Raw genomic sequence first — 18,122 nt, 5'->3', positions numbered from 1 at the left:
CCCAACAGAGGGGAGAGGGAACTTGTAGAGTCCACCTCCAGTAGAAAGACAGGTCATCAAGTGGAGGAATGGGGTTGCCATCCCATAGTTAAAAATTCTGACCCACAATTGTTCCTGTCTAAAAGAACTGCAGAGACAAAAATGTAGAAGAGACTGAGGGAAAGGAGGTCCAGTGACCTGCCCAACTTGGGATTCATCTCAAGGGGAGGCTTCAAGGCCTGACACTATTACTGATGCTATGGTGTGCTTACAGACAGGAGCCTAGCATGGTGGTCCTCTGAGAGATCCAACAAGCAGCTGACTGAGACAGAAGCCAATACTTAGACCCAACCATTGAACTGAAGTCTGGGACCCCTGTGGTTGAATTAGGGAAAGGCTGGAAGAAGCTGAGAAGGGCAACCTCATGGGAAGACCAGCAGTCTCAACTAACCTGGACCCCTGAGATCTCTGACACTGAGCTACCAACCAGGCAGGATACACGAGCTAGAACTAATCTGAGGCCCCTGACACCTGGTCTGGGCTTGGTGGGTGAAGATGAACCTAACCCTTGAGAGACTTGAGGCCCCAAGGAGCAGGGAGGCCTGGCAGGGGTTGGGGGGACATCTTCTCGGACACAGAGGGTAGGAGGAATGGGATGAGGAACTGCTGGAGGACAGACCGGGAGGGGGCAATGACTAAATTGTAAAAAATAAAAGTAATAAAAGGGGGCTGAGGGTTGGCATAGGAATGATCAGAGAGCATCATACACAGGTATGACATTGTAAATGAACATATGCACTTAATAAAAGAGAAAAATAACTTGGAAAAAAAGAAATGCATATACATTTTGATTAAGAAAAAACCAGCAAGGTGTGATGGGACATACTTAGAATTCTAGCAGAGACAAAAGGAGCCCTTGGGGCTCCCTGCCCAGCCAGTCAAGCCTACCCGTTGCAAAGAAAAAGTGAATGGCACCCGAAGAACATCTGAGGTTGTCCCCTGACCTCCACAGACCTAAGAATGCATGCATGTGCATGCATACACATGCACACAAACAATGTACACCAACTATATAATTGTTAACTAGTTGGATTATTTTCTAACAAATGCAACTAAAGTCAGAATAATATATTACTTGTGGTCAGGAAAATAATAGAATGATAAAACTGTGTATGTCGATATTTAACTGCTTAAAAGTTTCTATTATATAAGTGGGAAATCTCCATTATTCATCTATGAATCTATCATGTATTATACATGACCCACTTTCAAGTGGCAGTAAAAATCAGAAAGTAGTGAATGTTTTATGATGATGCATAATTGACAATTTTTAGATTAATACATCACAAACCCATTTGCAAAAGAAAACTGGAAAATCCAAAACCCATATTAACCTCTGTTAATGATTACAAACTTTTCTACAAAAATATGCTCTAAACTTCATTCTCTTTGCACCTGATATAATATGAATACATCTATTATTTTTATGCATATAATTTTTCTTATGATCAGTCATTTTTATTCAACTTCAAACAATTACAGTTCAAGATACAACTTATTTATGAAATTTATTATTTTTAATAAATTATTAAAATTAAGTCATTAAAAATTCTTTTGCTATAAATTCCTGTGTGTTGTGGTTTGATTAGGTATGGCTCCCACAGACTCATGTTTTGAATGCTTGGTCCATAGGGAATGGCACTATTAAGAGGTGTGGCTTTTTTGGACGAGGGCAGACTTTGAGGTCTTCTATGTTCAAGCTATGCCCAGTGTGGCAGACAGTTTCCTGCTGCTGCCTGAGGATAAAGATGTAGACCTCTCAACTCCTTCTCCAGCACCATGTCTGCCTGCATGCTGCCATGTTTCCCACAATGATAATTAACTAAGCCTCTGAAACTATAAGCCAGCCCCAATTAAATGTTGTTCTTTATAAGAGTTACTATGGTCATGGTGTCTCTTCACAGCAATAAAACCCTAAGACAATGTGACTCTGGTAAAGATACCTACTTAATATTTCTCTACCAAGGATATGATAGGACATATGATACAGAATTGGGACCAATAAAGGTCCTCAACTCTGGTAATGACAGACCCAAAAGTGAAGGACTCAGTATTACATGTAAAAATATCATGAGAAAGAAAACTTCCCTGTGGACTCTCTAGTTGGGAAGATGAAAACTTGAAAATGCCCATTACAGCACCATTTTCCCCAATTTTTAATGTAATATAACCTGTAACATAGTCAAAAACAGAACATGAAATAAAGGATACATGATTGCAGTAATTCCAAGATCACTTGATTTGAGTTCTTAAAGGCAGCACCTCCTCTATGCTCTGTGGTTATTTAAACCATGCTTCCATTTACACCAAGGCTAACTTTGAAATTCAATATCTTACATTAGCAATAAAACAATGTTCTAACCTATCTATAAAACTCAAGAAAGATACCTTAAAATACTTATTAAAAAACTAATACTCAATAAAGGTGAGACTGCTAATTAGTATGGCCTGTTTAGAAGGCAAGTTAGTAACTTCCATAGATATTTTAAAATTATTACATTTTTAACCACGAAATTCTACCTAATTCTATATTACAAAAAAACTGAAATAAATGTGTAATAGTATCATGCTACAATAAATGTATAATAGTATCATCTACAATATTTATCATAGTGAAAGATTATAGAAAGAATGTCAGTGATAATCACTTGGGTACTAATTAAATAAAGTATAGCTTATTATGCAATACCATAGAGCCATTAAAAAGAAAGCTGTATATGAACATCTCTAAATATCTACATGAAATCATTTATACAGACCAAGAGGTAATATTAAGTACTCACACTCTAGTAACAGACTATATGATTCAACTTGGAATTTGGATTTTTATCATAGTAATTTGCACAAGTCAGTTTACTCACTCCCAGTTACACTTGCCTCAGTTGCAAACAGTGATGGTACTGATTTATAAAGCTCTGTAACAGCTCTAGAAAGTATGTTATACTTACGTTCCCACTGAAGTTAACTACTATTATCTTCACTAATAGGAAAATATGGCCTAAACATGCTACGAAAAAGGAAGGAGGAAAGGAAGAGACAGAGTAAGCATTGCCACTCCATATGTTTCTCAGGGTCAAGACATATAAATAGCCTAATTGAAACAAACAAACAAACAAAAACTAAGCTGGAGAACGTATGTCCTATCTCAAGGGGATAGTCAACCAAAAAACTCTGCCATGTGGGGGAAAGTGAATTTTATTTCATTCCTTTTTTATATTTAAAAATAGTACTTTTGGAATGAATTTACGAAATTCCTAGGCAAATGGATGGACCTGGAGGGCATCATCCTGAGTGAGGTAACACAATCACAAAGGAACTCACACAATATGTACTCACTGATAAGTGGATATTAGCCCAGAAACTTAGAATACCCAAGATACAAGATACAATCTGCAAAACACATGAAACTCAAGAAGAACGAAGACCAAAATGTGGACACTTTGCCCCTTCTTAAAACTGGGAACAAAACACCCATGGAAGGAGTTATAGAGACAAAGTTTAGAGCTGAGACAAAAGGATGGACCATCTAGAGACTGCCATACCCAGGGATCCATCCCATAATCAGCCTCCAAACGCTGACACCAATGCATACACTAGCAAGATTTTGCTGAAAGGTCCCAGATATAGCTGTCTCTTGTGAGGCTATGCCGGGGCCTAGCAAACACAGAAGTGGATGCTCACAGTCAGCTATTGGAAGGATCACAGGGTCCCCAATGGAGCAGCTAAAGAAAGTACCCAAGGTGCTAAAGGGGTCTAAAACCCTATAGGTGGAACAACAATATGAACTAACCAGTTACCGCCCCCCCCCCCCAGCTCATGTCTCTAGCTGCATATGTATCAGAAGATGGCCTAGTCAGCCATCATTGGAAAGAGAGGCCCATTGGTCGTGCAAACTTTATATGCCTCAGTACAGGGGAATGCCAGGGCCAAGAAGTGGGAGTTGGGGGGGAAGGGGAGTGAGGGGGGAGGGTATGGAGGGATTTTTGGGATAGCATTTGAAATGTAAATGAAGAAAATACCTAATAAAAAAATAATAATGATGATAAAAAAAAATAGTACTTTTGGTATTCAAGTTATTTCCAAGATATTCAATTATTCTTACCCAAATAGAGTCTAAAGATCATGTAAATTACTTGTTTTCTTAATGTTTAAAAAAAAAACAGAAAATAGGTAAGTTTTAAAGTTTAATTTCTAAGTATTCAAATTGAATTTATTTCTTAGTAATTTTTGTTTGTTTTTCTTTTTTTTAAGATTATTAATATTTTTTATTGGGTATTTATTTCATTTACATTTCCAATGCTATCCCAAAAGTCCTCCACATGCTCCCCCACCCACCCACTCCCACTTCTTGGCCCTGTCGTTCCCCTGTACTAAAGTATATAAAGTTTGCACGGCCAATGGGCCTCTCTTTCCACTGATGGCCGACTAGGTCATCTTCTGATTCATATGCAGCTAGAGACACGAGCTCCGGGAGGGGGGGGTTGTACTGGTTAGTTCATATTGTTGTTCCACCTATAGGATTGCGGATCCCTTTAGCTCCTTGGGTACTTTCTAACATTTCAGTATCAAGCATGGTCCTAAAATCATCAAATACAAAGAAAACAACTTATTTTGGTGATATTTTATCTTCTGATTCTTTAAACTGGAAGATAAATGTTTATATTTTAGACTGTCACTTCAATTCTAATTTCATATATAATTCTTAGCAAAGATTTTTTAATACTTCCCAAGGATATAATAGGTTAGGATCCAAGAAGAGAATATCATGTATATAAACATCATAACTGAAGCTAATATATTATAGATTCAGGTATTGAAATCTATACTAACAAATCTTAAAAAAAAATTAAAAACATAATTGTTAAGAACACAGTCACACCAATGCTTGAATCTTGATACTGCCACTAGTATAATCCTAAACAAGTTACATAACTTCTCTACTCTTCAGGAAATATGAAAGAAATAAGATAGTGCCTTTTAAACGTTGTATAGATTAAATAGCATTCCCAAAGCACTTAATATAAATAGAACATGTAAGTGCCCTATAAATGTCTTTTAAACTTTATTCAGCAAAAAAATCATGTTCAGTGTCTTATCTTAGCAGAAAAGGTATAGAAACTTAAAATCTGATATCAAAACTTGCTAAATGTGGAAAAAGATCAAGCTCTGGAGTTCCACTTAAGTCTTCCACATAAAAGGTGAAGAAATACAGCAACACTGTATTCCCTACAATGCAATGTAAATAAACCATGAATGTTCGCAAGTTAGTGTTGGAAAATAAACTACAAGGGCAAAAGACATTTTTTTTTTATTTACTACCATATTACTTAACAGAAGGACTAATGTTTCAGAAACTCATATCATTTCATTTGTTCTCATACTAATCCTACACAGTAAGCATAATTACATATGTTTAAACCCAGGACACTAAAGTTAAAAAAAATATCTAGCTCAAATGTCTTTTATAAGTGACAGAGGAAGCATAACTTTGACAAATGTCAATGTTGTTGAATTGCCATTAAGGGAATAAACCGTTAAAATAACAAAAATTTCAAAATTTTACCTACAGTTTCAGATTGTCAAGGTAATTTTTGAAGAATTATTTTTTACTCATATGTATGTGTTTGTGTGTATCACGTGTGTGCAGGTGCCCAGAGACCAGGAGAAGGCATCAAATACCCAGAACTGAGGTTACATGTTGTTGTCCACCACCTGATGTGGGTACAGGGAACCAAGCCCAGGTCCTTTGGATGAGCAGCAAGCACCCTTAACTTCTGACTCATCTCTTCAGCCCCATCAAATGTTCACTTTTTATGAAGACATCAAATTCCATTAATCTAAAATAATTTTGCAAAGTATGGTCAACAACTAAAGCACTATTTGAAAATTTGATACAAAACACAGCATTAGATCATATTTTATTATAAGGAATATAGAACCTTTTTAAATTTATTTTTTACACTCCATATTTTATTCTCCCTGCCCCTCCTGTCCACCCTCCAACTGTTCCATATTCCATACCTCCTCCCCTCCCCAACCCACCCCACCCCCTGTCTTAATGAGGATGTAACTACTCCCCACCCCACCTGACCTCTAAACTCCCTGGGGCCTCTAGTCTCTTAAGGGTTAGGTGCATCATCTCTGAATGAACACAGACCCAGCAGTCTTCTACTGTATGTGTGTTGTAGGCCTCATATCAGCTGATATATGCTGCCTATTTGGTAGTCCAGTGTTTGAGAGACCTCAGGAGTCCAGATTAACTGAGACTGCTGGTCCTCCTACAGGGTGTCCCTTCTCCTCAATCACAACTGGGGAGGAATATAGGGAAAAACAAAAAACAAAAGCACAACCTCCTCAACTCCCATCTACCTGAACTGTCAGTCTAATAATAACAGCCAAGTACTGGTTTATATAAATGTTGCTGGGTGGCTGCTTTCTAAGGTAGTGTATACATTTCACAGCACCTATTTTTTATTTAATTACCTTCTATGCAATTATTTCATTAGTAAGTATTAAAACAAAAGCAAGAAATGCACACACCCACATGAAGAGCTTTAAAACTTAGTTTTAATAATATAAGATGTATACACATGAGACTTCTAGAAAACCACGCAAAAACAACATAAAAAGAAAAGGGATTAAAAATACAATCTAGCTATTTCCATATGCATTATCTTTGCGCTTCAAAGTTTACATATATTGAAGAAGAAATATGTTGCCAGTATAACTCTGGAAAAGGAAACAAATTCAGAGTGGTTAAATAAGTTCCTGAAAAAAGAGTATGTATTAGTGAGAGTTCTCATAAAACACAATGACCAAGAAAACTGAGGAAGCAATTAAATGGGCTTATATGGTTTCAGGGGGTTACAGTCCATGATGGTGGAATGAAGGCATGACAGCTAGAACACCTGAGAGTTCACATCTTGTTCCTTAAACAGAGATAGAGAGGATACACTGGGAATGGCCCAACTTTTTTGAAACTTGAAAGCCTGGCCCAGGTAACATACCTCCTTCAATGAGGTCATAAATCCTAATCCTCAAATAGTTCTATCACTAGGGATCAAGTATTTAAACATATAAACCCTTAAAGACGTTCTCATTCAAAGCACTACAGCATGACATCCAAGTTTGTCTGGCTCTGAAGTCTTTTCTACACCAGGAAGCCTCTCAAATGCATACGATTACAGGACACAGACATTTATAAGACTGTTTCTCTATAGAAAAATGAGAAACACCTAACTGAAGAGCTTAATTTCTAGGAAAGATTTGATTAAATAAAGTTTAAGCTGAGTCTTAAGCTAAGTGTAAGATTAAAATAACTCGATGCCACAAAAAATGTTTAGTCTTTTAGTTTAGACATTTTAGTCTAAACTTTCCTTTAGTTTATAATTATATAAAACTGTAGACATTTTTAACCTGTCTTTCTTATTTTCTTAAATTTTTATGGATAATCTACCCACCATGATCTAATTATAAGTACAAGAAAAACTAAATCTAATATCCTGTATTTTCCTAAAGGATAAAATATTGTCTTGAGAGCCTCTATGATCTTACAGAATAAATCTTCCTTTACAGTGGTGAAAAACAAAGAGAAGAATTTAATGTGTTTAAAGATATACAACATAGCCAGACTAAGATTAAAATTAAGGGTCTGCCACCCAAAAAAACTAAACAACAAGGAAGGTCCAATAGAGGATGCTTGGATCTCACTTAGAAAGGTGAATAAAATACTCATAGGAGGCAGATGGAGGGAGGGAACTGGGTGGGAGAGAAGATGGGTAGGGAATGTGGGGAGAGACAGAAGAGAGGTCCAGGAAAGTGAATGGAAATTGGGGGTAGTGGTGGTGGCATCTCTAGGGTGTGCTGGAGAGCTGGGATGGGGGAGGTCCCAAGGAGTCTTGGTGGGGGGGGGGAGGTGACTTCGGCTGAGACTTCTAGCATGGGGGGATATGGCACCTAAAGTAGGTACTTCTTGTAACCAGACAAGATTCCCAGTGGAGGGATAAGAACACCAACCCACCTACAAAACTTTTCACCCAAAATGTGTCCTGCCTACAAGATGTGCAGGGACAAAGATGGAACAGAGACTGAGGAAATGCCCAACCAATGACTGCCCCAAAGTGAGTCCCATCCCATGGGCAAGAACTAATCCCTGACACTATTAATAATATTGTAATACTTGCAGACAGGAGCCTAACATAATAGTCCTCTGAGAGGCTCCTCCCAGCAGCTGACTGAAACAGATGCAGAGACCCACAGCCAAACATTGGATGGAAGGACTGAGGGACCTGGAGGGGAAAGGGACTTCAGAAGCAAACCAACAGAGTCAACTAACCTGGACCCTTGGGGGCTCCCAGAGACTGAACCACCAACCAAAGAACATACATGAGCTGGACCTAGTGCTCCCCACCCCCTGCACCCCACACATATATAGATGTACAGCTCAGTCTTCATGCTGGTCCCCTGGAACAGGGGGTTGTTCCTAAATCTGTTGCTTGCCCATGGATCCCATTCCTGTAACTAAGTCAGCTTGTCTGGACTCAGTGGGAGAGGATGTGCCTACACCAGTAGAGACTTGATGTGCCAGGGTAGGGTGATACCCAGGGAGACCTCCCTCCTCTCAGAGGAGAAGGGGAAAGAGAGAGGGAGGGGGAGGGGGAGAGGGACTGTGTGAGGGTAGACTCGGAAGGAGGGAGGCAGAGATTAGGCTGTAATGTGAATAAATTAATTAATTCTTATGAATGTTACTATACACATACATATATATGGATGGATGGATAGATAGATAGATAGATAGATAGATAGATAGATAGATAGATAGATATGGGACTTCCAACAATTTATAACACCATGCTCTTTAAATTTTTATCAGAGTATCCTAATACCAGAAAAGAGTTTAAAATCTCAGAATAGAAAGGAGCTGGAAAAGACGGGTCAGCAGTAAAAACACTTGCAGTTCTTTCAGAGGATCCAGGGTTCAGTTCTCAGCACCCATATCAGATAGCTGACAACTGCCTATAACTTCAGCTCCAATGGGTCCAAAGCCCACTTCTGCCCTCCCTAAGCAACTAAATATACACAGTACACACACAGGCAAGGAGGAACACACATATACACAAATAAAAATATTCTTTAAAATAGACTGGGAATCAAATGTTCTCTTTAAATTTCTTTGACATTTCTGATTTTATTTTAAAAGCACACATAAACTCCACACTCTATGCCTGATTTACTTATGTTTATTTTAATTGACACTGCAAAAATGTTGTTTGTCCCCACAGCTTAGACTCTTTAAGAGTCAGAATATCCCTTGACACAATGCCATCTACCCCAATACTATGGTAATATATTTTTGCATCTCCTTTTCTAACTCCTTTTTCAAAGTAGCAATTTTCTTAAGTTTAATAGATTTAATTCTTCTCTTTTAGTACATATAAATACTGGTAGCTACTGTGAAAGTTATTGGAGTTAAGTTATGAAATTTTCAAAAAGTTCTAGTTAATCAATTAAATACAAGTTAGCTTATTAATTCATTAAACAATGTGGAAAGAATCACTGTTTCACAATATTAAATTTTACTTTTCAAGATCATTCAAAAAAAATGCCTTAATTTGTATACATTTCGCCAGATAAGATAATATTTTCTTCTTTCTTAGTTTTTTTTTTTTCCCCTCAGCCCAGGTTCAAAGGAAGAAAACTTTGTGGATTGCTCTGCTTTCTTTTTCTAAGATTCCTTTTTTTAACACCTCAAATTCCAAATATACTTCATTGTTCTTCAATTCTATTTACAGAGGCAAAGCATATATTTTATCTACTTAACTGACTTCCAGAAAAGTACCCTGTTCAACTTATTCAGCAATCTATCACGAGCAAGAGTAAAAATAGACTTACTCATCACTTGACTGTGGACCCCTTCTACACTCTCTGAAGGCATGTGCTCACGTTTTTAACTTATTTTCATTTTGTATGTACCAGTGTTTTGCCTGCGTGGATGTACATTTACCACATGCATGCTCAGTGCTCAAGGAAGACAGAGTCTCAGACAGGGTGAACTTTCATTTGATTGCTGGGAAGCAAAGCCAGGTCCTCCAACAAAAGTAGCCGGGGTTCTTAACCAATCAGCTATTTCTCCAGCCCTCATATGTGTTTTTAATATAGTTGAAACTTGTTATATATCAACTAATAACTTATAGTCTTTGGCAAGTAATGTTAGTATTAAGTTGATTAGAAGTTAAATTGGGATAAGGCTTAATTGATAGAATGCTTGCCTAGCATGAACAAAGCCCTGGGTTTAATCCTAGTACTTCATAAAGTCGGGCATAGTAGCACATGACTGCAATCCTATCTCTGAGAAGGTGGAAGCAGGAGGATCAGAAGTTCACATTTATCTGTGGTTAGGTAGTGCAAAGCTAACAGCTTTTTTCTGTAATGCATAAATCACTCATTTTCTGTAATATATTGCTTACATCTATGAATTCATAAAGCATCATACTTAAGAAGTACACTTCTTTTTAACTCTAACTCCACTCCCAAAAAAGGTAAAATTGCCATAACATACAATTCCTTACATAGAACTTAGGTTTTATATTCAATGGTGACATTATTCTTAAAATAAAGATGTATTTACATATCATTAACAAAAGGCTTTCAGAAAAATTACATCTGGGAGTGCAGCTCAGTGGTAGTGCTTGCCTAGATTGCAAAAATCCCAAATTCAATCTACAGAACAGAAAGAAAGAAGGGGGTAAGAGGAATAGTATTGTATGACTTTGAAAAAAAAAAGTTTGGACAACCCCAGAGTTAAAGAGTAGCATCTCCTCAGCTGACAACTTAGTGCTTTGTTTGATATTCTAAACAACTATTTCTGAATGACTGAAATACTAAATGTTCGTGTAACTATATCTTTATGTTCTAGCTTTTATCTAACTCCTACTACTACTCATATTTATTCAAACATCTCTTAATAATTTTGAATCTACAATTTAATATATAAGTATATAATTATTAGAGGAAAAAATGTTTTATCCTAGCCATGTGTGGTGGTACACATCTATAATTATAACACTCTAGTGCAGAGTCAAGAGATCCTAAGTTCAAGACCAACCTAGGTCATACAGAAAGGTTCCATCTACTACCGGAGGATCCCGCAATACCTCTCCTGGGCATATATCCAGAAGATGTTAAATCCGGTAAGAAGGACACATGCTCCACTATGTTCATAGCAGCCTTATTTATAATAGCCAGAAGCTGGAAAGAACCCAGATGCCCCTCAACAGAGGAATGGATACAGAAAATGTGGTACATTTACACAATGGAGTACTACTCAGCTATTAAAAAGAATGAATTTATGAAATTCCTAGGCAAATGGATGGACCTGGAGGGCATCATCCTGAGTGAGGTAACCCAATCACAAAGAACTCACATGATATGTACTCACTGATAAGTGGATATTAGCCCAGAAACTTAGAATACCCAAGATATAAGATACAATTTGCTAAACCCATGAAACTCAAGAACGAAGACCAAAGTGTGGACACTTTGCCCCTTCTTAGAATTGGGAACAAAATACCCATGAAAGGAGTTATAGAGACAAAGTTTGGAGCCGAGACAAAAGGATGAACCATCTAGAGACTGACATATCCGGGGATCCATCCCATAATCAGCTTCCAAATGCTGACACCATTGCATACACTAGCAAGATTTTGCTGAAAGGACCCAGATATAGCTGTCTCTTGTGAGACTCTGCCGGGGCCTAGCAAACACAGAAGTGGATGCTCACAGTTAGCTATTGGATGGATCACAGGGCCCCCAATGGAGGAGCTAGAGAAAATACCCAAGGAGCTAAAGGGGTCTGCAACCCTATAGGTGGAACAACAATATGAACTAACCAGTACCCACCCCACCCCCACCCCCAGAGCTCGTGTCTTTAGCTGCATATAAATCAAAATATGGCCTAGTCGGCCATCAGTGGAAAGAGAGGCCCATTGGTCTTGCAAACTTTATATGCCTCAATACAGGGGAATGCCAGGGCCAAGAAGTGGGAGTGGGTAGGTAGGGGAGTGGGTGGGTGACTTTTGGGATAGCATTGGAAATGTAAATGAAATAAATACCCAAGGAAAAAAAAGAAAAAAAAAAACTTCAAGTTAAAAGAAGAAAATTTGTTCAAAAAAAAAAAAAGGCATCCATCTTTTTCTAACATGTACTAACTACTCTTAGTCAAAATTTAGGTAGTGAATTATCATCTTCTTTTAAGTACCTTGGTACCAAATATTATCTGTGTTACCTACTAAGATACAGAATCCACACTGGAACATGAGCTCCACTGTTGCATGCATTCATTATTTCCCTGGCAATATTGCTATAGAGATTTCTCTAATTTTGTGGTAGCAGGTATTTGTTTACCTGTCTTACATTAATCATTATCAAATTATCACTAGTCTCTGCTATAAATAGTAACATAATTAGAGAACATTAGAAAAGGAAACATTACTAAAATACTAGACTTAGGTCACCAAAAACTATATAATTTTCCTTTCCTACAAATATATACCAAATAATGACAAGTAACATATTTATTCTTAGAGGTACATAATCTTCAACATAAAATGCTTCAATGTAGGGTTAGAGAGGGCTTTGTTGGGAAAGTTGCTTCTGAGAAGCCTGACAACCTGAATTTGATGACCAAGATTCACATGGTACAAACAGAGAACTGGCTTTTGAAAGTTCTGACCTCCACACATGCTCCATTACACCACATGCACACAAATATAATTAGAAGATGTACAATTTAGTTTTATGTGTATCCTGTATATAAATTCTTATTTTCTTGATAAAGAAGCAGTATTACTAAAATAACAGCATTACTTTATCACAGGCTGTTTTAAATCCTAAAATGAGTCAAAATAGGCCAAAAAAAAAAAAAAATGCCACTGCTAAACATTTCCCTTTCTTTTAAAATTCCAAAAAAGTTAATTCATATAATAAGCTGCACAGATTTACTATATTTGTTAAATTCATAACTGAAATGAAGATCAGAAAAACACTGAGGGAATGGAGGGTTTCAGAGAACAAATACTATCTTTCAACTGGCAACAATGTCATAAAGAAGTCAATTAAGAACTTTAGAAGTGTAGAAGTGTTTTCTTTGATTGTTGTGCCAATGTAACCCAATCACAAAAGAACTCAAATGATATGTACTCACTGATAAGTGGATATTAGCCCAGAAACTTAGTTTAGCGAGATATAAGATACAATTTGCAAAACACATGAAACTGAAGAAGAAGGAAGACCAAAGTGTCCCTTCTTAGAATTGGAAACAATTACCCATGGAAGGAGTTACAGAGACAAAGTTTGGAGCTGAGACAAAAGGATGGACCATCTAGAGACTGCCATATCCAGGGATCCATCCCATAATTAGCCTCCAAACAATGACACCATTGCATACACTAGCAAGTGTTTGCTGAAAGGACCCTGATATAGCTGTCTCTTGTGAGACTACGCCAGGGCCTAGCAAACACTTAAGTGGATTCTCACAGTCTGCTATTGGATGGATCACAGGGCCCCCAATGGAGGAGCTAGAGAAAGTATCCAAGGAGCTAAAGAGATCTGCAACCCTGTAGGTGCAACAACATTATGAACTAACCAGTACCCCGGAGCTCTTGTCTCTAGCTGCATATGTATCAAAAGATGGCCTAGTTGGCCATCACTGGAAAGAGAGGCCCATTGGACTTGCAAACTTTATATGCCCCAGAACAGGGGAACACCAGGGCCAAAAAATGGGAATAGGTGGGTAGGGGAGTGGGGGGGGGTATGGGGGACTTTTTGGATAGCATTGGAAATGTAATTGAGGAAAATACGTAATTAAAAAAAAAAGAACTTTAGAAGTAACAATACAGTATTATTCAGACACACTGTAAAGTGTTTATAGGGATAGACCAAATTCCACTACTCACTACTTCTATAGAACAGATTTAGACAAAACACTTAAAATTACTACCGTGAAACACGCTAGGAAACTTTTTTCCCCACTCCAGTCTTGAAACAGAGATCCTTCTTTGACCTCAGTCTGACCAGAGCTGAGGTTATGGGCATTTACCATCATGTCCAGCACCAGGGCATTTTCTTAAATCATTCCTTCTACCTTTAAGAAAGCTACAAACTGCCAGGGTCATGGTGGTGCACACCTTTGATCCCAGCGCTCAGGAGGCAGAAACAGGCTGGTCTCTGAGTTCAAGGCCAGCCTAGTGTACAGATGGAGTTCCAGGACAGTCAGGGCTACACAGAGAAGCCCTGTGTTGGGGGAAAAAAACACAAAACAATACAATACAGTAACAAACAAACAAAAAGGAAAAGAAAATAGAAAGAAGCTTATAAACAAGCTGGATATGATGGTACACCTATAATCCAGTACTTGAGATAAGGAGTGAGATGGCAAGATAGAGTTCAAAGCTAACTTGGACTACATAGCCTTGTCTAGAGAAAAGAAAGAGAGAGAGAGAGAGAGAGAGAGAGAGAGAGAGAGAGAGATTATAACTTGAAAGAATCAAGTTTCAAGAGTAGCCTTTTCTCCGGGGGAAAAAAAAAGAGTAGCCTTTTAATTTACTCTAAAATTCAGAAAAAATCATTTAAAGAAAAACTGTTCTAAAATCCCAGAACTTGAATGACATAGCTTCATGTTCAGAGCATTGTTTTTCCCACTGTTCAAGATCACATGGAATGTCAATTCATTGAATTAAGCTGTTTGTAATAAAATCAACTACTCACAGATTGGAAGTTAGTGCTATTTCTTCTGATTCTTCCCCATGCTTTTAGGTTCTATCATAGTAGACAATATTGTACTTATACCAGTAATTCTTCAAGAAAAATCCCTAGAGTTACTTCTGATTTCAAATATCCATTCTATCATCAAACTCTATTGTCCTGTTACCATTTCATCTAAATCTGCGGCTACACCACCGCCGGTATGGCTGACTTTTCCTCCCAGCCTGCTGTACTTCATTCTCCTGAGACAGCTCCTCTAAACTGTCTTTAACTCCACTGCCAAGCTTATCTTCTCTCCCTGACATTATGCCACCTACCTCTTCACCTGGGCTTTTCAAGGCCTTTATGCTGCATTTTTATTCTGCTCAAGAGCCTCATCTTCAATCACATATTTATTTATAAGCTACTGACTTTCAACTCCCCTTTAAACTGCCAGTTTCTTCTTGACCCTATTAAACGTACTAAATTTTTCCTTCAGGTAATCACATTTTCTGTTAATCAATTTGAACACAGAGCATCTATGCCCAAAATTCACAGGTAATATATTTAGACAACTTTTATATAGTAATGATACATTTTTCAACTGATCACTTATCAGTGTTATCCCTATCAGAGCATAGACAAGAGCTGTATCTTCAGAACCACTGTGCAAAACACCTATTGCTGTCAATTAACCAAAATAAAATAACTAAGTAAAAATACAGGGTAAGAGTCAACAAAGCATGCTCTTCAAAAACAAACCATTCAGCTTAAATTTTAAACATCTAGGGCCTTTTGATTTCTACAGACAGCTGACATATTTTTGTTTCTATAAAATTTCATTTTCAATTGTCTATTATTTTTCATAAAACATGGCCAAAATTAAAAGTTAACGGTGGTAAAGGGTGTGAACACTTACATCACACTGTCAGATTCTTTTAAAATATCAACACGATCAAATCTAGGAATTCTAAGCTACAACTGAGTTTTCATACAAGGAAACAGTTGCTGCAGGGAAAGATGCACTCCATCTGCATATTCGGATGGGGGGGGTGTCCTCCCCTGCAACTGATTTAGATTAGTTTCTTTACTCCAGAGGCTTTGATTCGGAAAAATTCAATAAACTGCTACTAACATCTACAAATATGCATCATGGAAAGGAAGCCCAGTTACTAAAAATGGGGAACAAAAGCAGGGGTATCCTCTTTTCATAAAAGTCAGCAGCTAAATTAAACACTGTAGTCGGTATCTACTGGCAGAATCAAAGATTTGTTTCTACTTTATAATGAAAGCAAGTTTCATTCAGTTTAGTTCCTTTCCGGGCATCATCTCAACCTGTCAGAATTCTACAAGAAAAAAATTTAAATGAAGAAGGGAAGACACTAGGATTCCCTTCTACATAGCTTCTTTTTCTGAAACCACATCACTAAGTCTTGGATTTCCTTTACTCCACAGTAAGCCTCAGACTCCAAATATAAATTCTTTAACCCCCGCTTCTCCATTCAATTACACTTGAACCATGCCAACTACAGAACCTCAGCCGAAACCCCTACAAATAGGCTTGCAATTCATCTTGGAAGTCGTGCCCTGCAGCAACTGCCTATCTCCAAACTCAGGGATATCACCCAAATACAACGCAACGGAATCAGACATGCAGAGCACACACGACTTCCGCGAGGGAGGGAAACGCGACCCGGGAAAAGTGCGCTCCTCACCAGCCTCAGGACCATCCACCGGGGAGTGAGAAGGGGGGGGGGGGTCCCCAAAAGGGAGGGGGAGAAAAGAACCCGACAGAGGGAAATCCTTCCTTCTCAAGGAAAAAAAAAAAAAAAAAGCTGGATTTCCCGGCCACGGGAAGCAGCCGGTCCTCGCGGAGGAGAAGAGGCAGACAGAGAGGGAGGGCCCTCTGCTAGGTAAGGCAGAAGGCAGGCACTTTCCGAGGTCCGGACTAGAGGCTAGCACCCGGCTCCCGGGGGAGGTGAGGAGTGTCCCGTCGTCTGCAGAGGGGACACCCGGCCGGCGAAGGGGCAGCAGAGGCGGAGCAGAGTTCGCCAGCCGAACCCCGAGTCCTGTCAGGCAGGTGCCATGGGGCCGCCGGGTGGGGGGAGGGGAGAAAAGGGGGTGGAGATGGGATTTCCCCCCTCTCGGAAGAGCTTTAGTGGAGGAGGCGCCCGGCCAACCCCGAGCAGCGTGCTTCAGACTGCGGAGCCGGGATCCCGCCGCCCGCACCGGCAGCGCGGAGCCCCGCAGCGCCCGCCGCACCGGCCCCTCGGTCCCCCGGGGCCAGAGACTTTGGCTGCTAGGGCTCCGGGGCCTGACACCCCACCGGGCCTGCCCCAGCTCCCCCGGGGAGCACACGGGAACACCCGAATCCCCGGCAGGTTTCAGCGGTTGTAAAATACACCCCCCGGTCCCCCTCCTCAGCCTGCCCTCTTCCCGAGGCCGCAGGGAAGCACCACCGCGGGCGAGAAACCTCCAGCAAGTCGAGGACAGTAGCCGTTGCGGCTCCCCCGGACCTCCTCCTCCGGTTACCTGTGAGGACTCCGACACGGATTTGATGGTCGTGGTTGGTGAGGATCATTCCCTCGGTCGCCATGTTTCCCAGCGCAGTCACCGCACTGACAGGAGCCGGGAGAAGCCGGAGCCCGGAGCGCGCCGGCCGGGAGCGCGCTTGCCTTGGAGAGCGCGAGAGCGAGGGCGCCCGGGGAGCGCGAGGCGAGCGGGAAGGAGGGGGCCGAGCGCCCGGTGGCCTGCGTGGGGTGGGGGGAGAGGCCGCGCCAGGAGCGCGCGGGTCCGCGGAGGGGGCGGAGTCGGGCCGCGCGACCCCGAGTCCGGCCGGGAGGAAGCGATCCCGGGGTGGGAGTAGCGGCGGCCTCGCGGAAGACAGAGCGCGGAGGCGGCGGGGCAAGGCCGGCGAGACCCAGAGGCTCTGCGGAGTGAGACCCAAGACGCCTGGATGGCAAGAGACTGAAGGGAGGAAAAGGGAGCACACGCTCTGGAGGTTGCGGGGGCGGACTCGGGGACAGGGGCGGAGCTACACCCCGAGGCGTGCAACTCGTGGAGAGTGAGGGGAGGAGTGCGAGCTCGGCTGCGGAGTGCCGGGAGCGGGAAGGAGCCGGCCCAGCCTAGAGTGGGACCCGAGGAACGTTCCTGGGCGCGCGAGTAGCGCGGGATTGGCTGGGCGGACGCGGTGCGGGTGCGCGCGAGGCACGAACGCAGCCTCGGCGGGCCCCAGACAGAAGCAATCCCCCGCCGAGCCGGCAGCCTCGTCAGTTATCCGCCGCCTCAGGCTGGCCGGCTCTGCCCGCGGTGGAGCCACTCCGGACCAGGTGCGGCAGCGAGGT

General features: G+C 40.7%; 1 protein-coding gene across 16 annotated transcripts in view; it reads right to left on the bottom strand.

Annotated features, from left to right (window-relative positions):
* The window catches only part of Gphn (gephyrin), a 460,638-nt gene extending 442,687 nt beyond the window's left edge, over positions 1–17,951 (bottom strand). For 15 of the 16 annotated variants that reach the window (XM_029484276.2, XM_085830493.1, XM_029484278.2 and 12 more), the window contains exon 1: positions 17,311–17,951. In XM_029484276.2, the coding sequence (XP_029340136.1) occupies positions 17,311–17,374 (64 nt within the window). In that variant the 5' untranslated portion in view covers positions 17,375–17,951. The remainder of the gene's footprint in view (positions 1–17,310) is intronic. The other variant, XM_021178748.3, reaches the window with a different exon arrangement.
* Positions 17,952–18,122: the final 171 nt, after the last annotated feature.

Source organism: Mus caroli, unplaced genomic scaffold (assembly GCF_978045245.1).
Source record: "Mus caroli unplaced genomic scaffold, Mus_caroli_1 scaffold_14, whole genome shotgun sequence".
Classification (NCBI taxonomy): domain Eukaryota; kingdom Metazoa; phylum Chordata; class Mammalia; order Rodentia; family Muridae; genus Mus; species Mus caroli.
Note: the sequence above shows the minus strand (reverse complement) of the source record. Positions and strands in the feature narration are given on the sequence as shown.